General features: G+C 32.1%; 1 protein-coding gene across 1 annotated transcript; it reads left to right on the plus strand.

Annotated features, from left to right (window-relative positions):
* Positions 1–1,878: 1,878 nt before the first annotated feature.
* LOC112513223 (MADS-box transcription factor 23-like) lies at positions 1,879–8,016 on the plus strand. Its single transcript, XM_025119424.1, has 8 exons — positions 1,879–2,071; positions 2,314–2,392; positions 4,382–4,443; positions 4,881–4,980; positions 5,307–5,348; positions 6,360–6,401; positions 6,517–6,677; positions 7,754–8,016. The coding sequence occupies exons 1-8, from the start codon at positions 1,890–1,892 to the stop codon at positions 7,785–7,787; spliced, it is 702 nt and encodes a 233-aa protein (XP_024975192.1). The 5' UTR covers positions 1,879–1,889; the 3' UTR covers positions 7,788–8,016.
* Positions 8,017–9,145: the final 1,129 nt, after the last annotated feature.

Below are 9,145 nucleotides of genomic sequence, written 5' to 3' on the forward strand. Positions count from 1 at the left end.
GGTTGATGAATGTAGTTAAAAGTTTGTGTTTTTAGTCAACAATATATTGAAGGTAATTGAAGGTCCACAATCTTTTTAGCCGTACTCAACTCAACCCATAATTCAAAAATATTCTCACCATAACTTTTAACCGTTAAATTGTGTTCGACTTATCAGCTAAGTAATCATGTTTTACAATAAGCTTTTGGTTATCAGAAGTAACGATAGAAAAACAAAATTGATGTTGGTTTAATCCAAGCGATGTTGCGGATCGGGTTGATGAGTTTCAAGATGTACATCTTTCTTTCATGAACTTGCACAAGCATTGTTGCTTAGGATCTTCCCGAGAGAGGAATGTTACATTTTTTTAATTTTGTTTTTATAAAACAAAAAGAAAATAATAAAACAAAGGTCATTGCAAGTTAAAAAGGCAATGAAAATGCGACTTTTATGGTTTAATGTGTATTATTATAATTTCCACTTTAGGAACAGTAAATCCAAGACTCTTATCCCAAGTCCCCACGTGTCAGCCAACCATATGATGATATTAGGTTTCACAAGGTAACTAACAATTCTTTATCGAAATTTTATGTGAAATTTTGTATATTGATTTACTTTTTTGTATTTATTTGTTTTTAATAACCATAAGTATTCAGGTAATTTTACGTGTATCGACTAATCTCTTGGACGATCATAAATTATTTGGAGTAATCGTTTGTGAATTTCCATAGCCACAATGACTAGGTAATACATGTAGGAATTCAAACCCAAGAAAGATGAGATCAACGACCCAAGTGATTAGGTATTTCATTTAATAACATTTAGAATATATTTATAATTCAAAAATCTGAAACATCTCAAAATAATATAGAAATAGAAAATTAAAGTATGTATGATTGAAAAATACACGATTTTAAACATGAATAAGGAGTTGTTATTTACACCCTCCTACGAATGAAGATTCACTTAGAAAGTCAAAAAGTTACGAAAAGCAACATCAAATCACATAGAAATTGGAAAAGACATCATTTCATACATACTCTCTCTTTCTTCATATTAATATCCTCTTCAAATGCTTACTCGGGTAAACGCTTACCAAGTTATATTATATTACCTGATGAATATGGCAATGATCAAGAATCTTACCCGGTAAGAGTAAGGCAAAAACCGAGAGTCTTACCCAGTAAGTGAGGACAATAACTCTTACCACGGTCAACTTTTTCCGGCTAGATTGTTGCATAGAATACCGTTTTTGTTGCCTAAAATCTTACCTAGTAAGTAAATGATAGTATTGAATTTTTTCGTTAAGTACTTACCAGATAAATGTTTAGTAAACGGCCCCTTACTCTCTATTAATTTATCTATCTTATTAACTTTTAAATATTTATGCATTACTTTAAGGGTAAGCATGAACTAAACGTATATTTTAAGACAAAAATAAATATAGATATTTATCTCGAAACGAGTCGGACAATAATTGATAGTAATTTAATTTAAACTATTGCTCATAGCTATCTTATATATAATACAATAGAAAAAGTTGCTAAATACATTCGTGAAGAATGGAATATTAGTAAATGAATATACATACTTTAAGCATATATTTGTGGCATTTTTAAGGTTGTGTCACACACTGAGTTGATAATAACCGAATTTATAAATAAAAAATTAAATTTAAAAACAAGAAAAAAAGAATCTTTATCAATTTTTTTAAATGAATAAATTGATCTCATGAATAAATTCCAGCAAATGATCTTCTTTCCCACTTCATTACAGTTTTTTTGTGTTTTTGCCTTTAAGTAGCTTTTAGACCTTTGCTTAACCAGTCATTAAGATCTAAACCCCATCTCTCTCTCTCTCTCTCTCTTAAACATCAAGAAACCTAAGCCAAAAAAGCAAGAAATTGGGAGATGGGAAGAGGGAAGATCGCAATCAGGAGGATTGACAACTCAACCAGTAGGCAAGTGACCTTCTCCAAGAGAAGAAATGGCTTATTGAAGAAAGCCAAAGAGTTAGCCATCTTATGTGATGCTGATGTTGGAGTCATCATCTTCTCCAGCACCAATAAGCTCTATGAATTCTCAAGCACCAGGTTTTAGTTTCTTTAATTAACATCAGATTAAGCATTTTACTCTTTGTTTTTTCTTTGTAAAACATTACTCTGTGTAATTCACGTGCACATACATACATACATACATATGTATGTGTGTGTGTGTGTGTGTATATGTATAATTGATGTTGTTATCGATGGTTAAATTTGCATATATGATCATGTAAAAGGACTGTCTTTTGCTAATTAATTAAGAAGGTGTTTCACTTTTTCTAATAATTCAGCATGAAATCAGTGGTTCAACGCTACAATAGATCAAAAGAAGAAATCAATCAACTGGTGAATCCGATGTCAGATGTCAAGGTATGTACAATGCCTCTCTTGCTACTTCGATCGATCTGTAAACGAGTGAGAAAAGGGTGAATGTTTAATTGAATCAGCAACGGAGAAAAGGGGTTTATGTATCTGCTAATTACTTGTTGAAGATGAATGAAGAGAAAACCCTAATCTTGGATAACTGAAAAAAAGGATATATATATACCACCCTTCGGAGCCCCCATCGCACCAAATCTCCGTATACAATAATAGCTAAAAGCAATTAAAGCGCGCTTAATAAACACCACATGATATATACATATATATATATACACACACACGCACACGCACACACACACATACATCCATGAAATCCATCCGGGACAAGAAAAACGAACTATTTTTCAATGGAATTATATGATCTTAAGGTCTTGTGTATATTTGGTCTCTGATCTTTGCAGCACCATGTGCCTTCTACAGAAAAGTTCTTGGCTTTCTTGAACTAATTAACCCCAATATATTCATTATATATAGAATATTAAAAATATCTAAACCAAGATGCAAGTGAATGATCCACGGTATACAAGCATTTAATAGTTTCCTTGGCTATGACTACGAGATTAAAATGACATACAAATTTGATGGTGGTTTTTGATTCCTAATTGCCTTTTACTTGTATGAAGTTCTCTGATTTTATCGGTGCTTTGCATTGCTGATCTTTTAAAAATGTACTACATATATACCTATAAAAGTGTCTCATGCATAGTTAAATACTGCTGAGTATGGTACGATCTTAGCACTCGTATGACTACATTTGACACAATAAACCAAACCAATGCAATATGTAAGTCCCACCGCCCAGAGTTGGGGTCTGTGGGTGGGATGTACATAGACCTGAGATCAAATTTAGAGGTTAAAACAACTATTTCCGCAAAGACCCCAACATGTGCAAAATGTGCAAAAGAAAGGCTAAAAATGTCGCGGAGAAGGAAAAGAAATTAAAAAGAACGTGAAAATATGAAAGGTGGTGCTAAAAGTCGGAAACGAGTTAGTAAGCAACAACAATCAAACAACAAACAAAACATTCTAACACATTTAGAACAGGTATACTAATACATAATCTAACCTAGGACCAAGAAGATCTAACTACGTTTTACACGATGACGTTAATTTATAAACATGAATTGCATACTTATCCTACACGATATGCATATATACCGTGTCAGCCAAGGAAACAAGCTTCAATCCGTCGATTATTGACACTTTGCGAAGAATGTTCATAGGATTGTAAAAGGTACAGGTGAAAATGCAGAGAATCTTGTGACTGGGAAGTTCTCATTATCTAGACATATAGTTCCATTGAATGGTAGTTTGTTTGTCTTGCTTCTGAAGCATTTTCATGGAGAATTAGGAATCACAAATATTATAAGAACAAATATATTCAATAAATATATATATATATATATATATAGAGAGAGAGAGAGAGAGAGAGAGATCTTGAAAACTTAATATCCTCATTATGCACTTGATGGTAACTGAAATCCAAGGGCAAAGGGGACGATGTGAAATGGGAAACTAAATAATATATGACCACAAAATATATATGTACATTAACTTCAAAAAGAGTTATTTCTATCCAGAGAAGAAGGGTTTAAACAAGAACAATAACCAAAGAACATGAAAACGGTCAAATCACGTGCAAAATCACATGTACGGGCGATGTGCCCGTGAATTACATGTGATTTTAATGATTTTAGTATAAAATCACATGTGATTCTAATGTAAAATCACATGTGATTAGACGAGTTCTCTTATTTTCTTATTTGGTTATTGTTCTTATATGAATCTGCATTTATTTATATATATATATATATATATATATATGTATGTATGTATGTATGTATGTATGTATGTATGTATGTATGTATGTATATATGTATGTATGTTGAACGTAGCATTTGTTGTTAAGTATGCTCATCATTTTTTTGTTTTACCCATACAATTGATCAACCTATGATTCAATGGCGCGATTGCTAGCTTTGGCAAATGGAGGCAGGATTATTGAAGCAACAGTTGCAGAACCTGCATGAAACTCATCGGTAAGTCTTACTAAGTTGATTAATTACTTCCTAAATACAAGTTCCTTTCTTTTGACAAACCCAATAACTCGTACAAACTTACAATCAGTTTTCACGACACATGTGAAAATACAGTGTTGCTTCATATATGAGACTGTTAAATTTTGTTTTTCTCCGCACACAAAGCAGTCAGGAACGTTTGAGATATGAAACAACAATGTATAACATACACATTATTTAAAACATGTGAAACAACACATAAAAACTATTTTTTAAGTTTGTATCGGGTCCGTAAATGATTATGCGCCTATGTACATAATCAATAGCCGATTAAACTGGACTAAAAGAACGAAAATCCTCTACGTACATTAAAACAAGGAAACCAATCTTGCACGCGGGGATACTGTGTACAATTCGTGATGCTTAACTAACTGCACGCGTGCTTGCGTTAAGATTAGGCAACTGATGGGAGAAGAACTCTGTGGTTTGGGACTTGAAGACCTGCAAAAACTGGAAAACCAGTTGTCATTAAGCCTACAAGTTATTCGCATGAAGAAGGTAATTAGTTTCAAAATACGCTTTACATATTTACGCCTTTACATAAACTCGGGCTAAAATGGGAATGTGGTTGTTCAATATCCCTAAAATAATGGGCAAGAATTACATTTCTCGACAAATTTTGGAAATTGAAACCCGTTTTCATTTCCATTCTTCAACATTTCCATCCACATTCTCGTTCTTATTTTCATTTCTGAAACGAATCAAACGAACCTTTAAAAAAATCTTAAACAACACATCGAGCAATTCGATTTGCTTTTCTATAACACTTGTGTTACCTAAACCTGAACATGTATTATATATATTTCTAATGGTTTTGCATGCAGGAAGAGAGTCTAACAAATGAGATACAAGAACTCACCAGAAAGGTCTTTGTTCTTACCCTCTTTTCCCCTCAAATGTCATCTAACCCTACAATAAAATGGGCTTTTTTAGGATGTTCAAACAGTTTTTGGTCGTCTTAATGGAGTACTCGATATAACTTTTAGTACCAACAATTGATCGTCTTATAAAATGTGTTAAAATGAGTTGTTACTACTAAGTTAGACGACCTGAAAAGCTCTATCAATGGAGTCGGACGATCTAATCAAACATAATAAGTAAATCGTCCAATTACTTTATGTATAAAACAATTCTGAAAAATGTCTTAACAAGATCTATAGAAAGAATAGGAGGAATTTTAAAAAATATGTGGCCTATAAAAAAATGGACAATTTTTTTTCCAACTTTGTCGATAGAGCTTGTTAGGTCATCTAACTTCATTCTAACAACTTATTATAACATCATTATATAAGATGCACAGTTTTTAACCTTATAAACTTAGGGGTTGTTTGTTTACCTCTTAATAATTTCATTAAGAGACAACCTCTGAATCGCGTTAAGAGGTGAATCTTGTTTGGCAAGAAAAAAGTCTCTCTCTTAATGGTTCCAAAAGCCTCTGAATGATTTTGTATCATGAATCTCTCTTAACTATTAAGAACCCTAATTTTATTGTATACAATTGCCAAACAATTATATTTCATTTTGCATTATATCATGAGAACATCTTAATCATTTTAATCACTTAATCCTTCTGTACCAAACCATTCAGCAATTGTCAAACAGCCTCTTAAATTCCCTTTAATTCCTTCGTTAGGATGTCGAAGTACGGTGAGCATCCTAAAAGCCCATATAAAAATTCTATGCTTGACTTTGACACGTAAATAAATACGTCTTTTAATTAGTAATCAAATACCTAAACCGCCCTTTTACAAACAAAATTTATAAAACCTATAATATCTTGAAATGATTACCAAAATTGGATCATTAATTGTATCTTTTTTTTTCTAGGATTTAATTTATTAGAAACTAAAAAGAATGGGGGTTTTCCCTTTGTATAGGGGAATTTGATACATCAAGAAAACATCGAACTCTACAAGAAGGTAATCAACATTTATGAATGCCTTTAAGTGGACACAAATCTTGATTTCTTTCCTTATGAATCTAGAATTTTAATCAATACAGTTATGCAAGAAAAATAATATTTATGTCTAATAGATTTATGAGGCAAGAACATATGCAACTAACTTTGATGAGAATAACGGGTTCGAAGCGTGTAACTCTGGTGTCATCCAAGCTCATAGCCCTACCAATCTGCATCTATGTCAACCTGAGGATCAGAGTATGCTTGACATACCGTTGCGTGAAACAATTTCCAGGCAAGTACTTCTTATGAATTCAACGTTACCATTATGGCAAACATTTTAATCATCAAATGTGATTTCTCGTGTCCTAAAAGCAAGTTTTGAAGTATGTAATATTTATATGCAACAGAACGTACACATGCTGTCAAATTATAGAATCCCATTAGATTATGTACTATTTAAAATAGTCCTTTAAAAGAAAAAGGAATGCTCCAACATATATGGAAGAGACATGGTCCAAATCTAGCCCTCATGAGGAGATATTCAGGCATATAACCTTAAATGATAACTTAAGGTCATGAATTTAATTAAAAACTCATTTAAGGTTATATACCTAAACGACTTTGTGTGACTCTAAGGTAGCGTTTATTTTTTAAAAGGTGATGAAGTCCGATTTCACTTTTGATTTATAAGAAGTGATCCTGGATTCTGAAATCTTGATCATGAAGATTGTTTGTTTCTACGTCCGAAATCTGAAATCTAAATCGATCAAACTATTGAAAAAAAGATAAATAATTTTTGCTAACAAATCTCTTCCATCCCTCAAAATATGAACCATTTGATAGATGACGGATTAAGATTAAGAGATACGTTTACCACTTAAAATTTCAGAGGACATTTAGAACTTTTAAGCTCTTATTTTAGAAATAAAACAAACGTTCTTAATATTCAAACGTTTGAACGAATCAAACTTGAGGGGTATTAAGAGGTAATTTGAAAGAAAAAAAAAAAAAAAACAGGCCCTAACATATGCCCCTTCCAACGGAGATTGGATTGACACATATTGTCTGAGAGTGTCAACTCCCTAAAGTGGTAGACCTTGACTCTGCTACCATGTGAAATTATGTAAAACACTATTAAATTACTTTCCAAATAAGCATGTGAGTCAATCTAGGACCTCTTACACACATTGCTCATCCTAGGTGACTTTTGAACTCTAAACCTTCATGAAGGTTGGGATCTACGGGTAACCTAAGTATACCAATGGGTCAATCCTTCGGTTTTCTGAAATGAGTTTAATGAACCTTTTAGATGATAAATTTGGTTACGGGTTTATAATAATTGTTGTTAGGTTGTTATATACGTCGCAGGTGGAATGATTGCATGATCGATGCAGGCAAATAAACATGTATTCATGTTCAAACGTCGTCTTTTGAAAGGTGCTCCCAAATTTCTGACTTTTGATTTGTATATTTGGGCCATTATTACTTAAAAGACATGATATTAGTTGATAAGGGTACATATGCTACTCGTAGTATACCACTTCCCATGTAATTATAATTGCTTATCCTTTTGTCCCTTTTAACTTTCTGATGGTACATTTTTCGTTGTACCATGATGATTCCTTTTAATTTGTCGACAAATGTTTCATTATAACATGTATGATGTATCTTATATATTATGGCCAATTTTGTTGCATTAAATCATACATCATTGATCATTTTCATTTCTCACCCAATCATTCCTTTAATTAGGGTTGTAACCAAACCGAATGTTCAAGACATCGTTCACTAGGGAATTCGTTTACTTAATAAATGAGCGAACATGAACATGATTTTACATCGTTTAACACAAACAACAGTGTCGTTCATTCAATTATATTTGTAAATGCTCGTTTATGTTCGCTTATTTTTGTTTACGTGTGTTTACATTCATTTGTGAATGATAAAGATTTTCTTACATTTTTCATGAAAAATGGTTATGGTATTTTTTTTTTCCTTCATTTACTAAGGAATAGTTGGTGATTATGTGTAATAGTTTATAATGAAATATGGTGAACTTTTTTATGTTTTTCCTAGAGAACATCATTTTACTATAATCAACCACATATGAGTAAGTAGTTATTTTTTTATTCATTTACTATAGAACAGTTTTTAATGTAGTCAATTACATGTGATTAATGAGTATATATTTTTTTAAATTAAAGCTAGAGATATGCAGACGACTTGGTTGCGACCTAGGTTGTGACAAAAGTCGTCCACCTCTCTAATATAGTATCACATGTGATTAACAAAATGTATACTATCTCATATGATACGGGCATTCTCATGTTTTCGTGAAATGGTGATATTCTCGTTCGTATCCATCACTATAATTTAAAAAAATGTGATATATATATATATATATATATATATATATGGGGTCAGATTAGGGGCAAGAACTACCATCCGCCCCACTCCAAATCCACATTTGGTATAGTCGTATAGAAATCAACCCCCGTTACCAAGCCAGGAACCCCACGCATTAAGGCAGGTACCCACAGGTTAATTTCAATCTCGAATACACCCCCGAGGGCACTCTTGACGACGTTTAAGAGTATCTAAAATAGAGATTTTTTGAATATTTATGAATTCTTTTTCATTTAATAGTTATTTCTGAATTCTTTTTCATTTAATAGTTATGTTAAAATAGAAAGAAAAATAAAGAGATACAAGTTTAAAAATCTCCAAAATTTTGAAAATGTCTAAAACTCTATATAAGTA

The sequence above is a fragment of the Cynara cardunculus genome, assembly GCF_001531365.2.
Source record: "Cynara cardunculus var. scolymus isolate 2C chromosome LG 5, CcrdV1, whole genome shotgun sequence".
NCBI classification, from domain to species: Eukaryota; Viridiplantae; Streptophyta; class Magnoliopsida; order Asterales; family Asteraceae; genus Cynara; species Cynara cardunculus.

Bases quoted from the DNA above. Each gene is read 5' to 3' on its own strand.
- LOC112513223 (XM_025119424.1), top strand. From the start codon at position 1,890: ATGGGAAGAGGGAAGATCGCAATCAGGAGGATTGACAACTCAACCAGT. The intron at 4,981-5,306 runs GTAATTAGTTTC...TTTTGCATGCAG, and splicing joins AAGTTATTCGCATGAAGAAG to GAAGAGAGTCTAACAAATGA. The intron at 6,402-6,516 runs GTAATCAACATT...TATGTCTAATAG, and splicing joins ACATCGAACTCTACAAGAAG to ATTTATGAGGCAAGAACATA.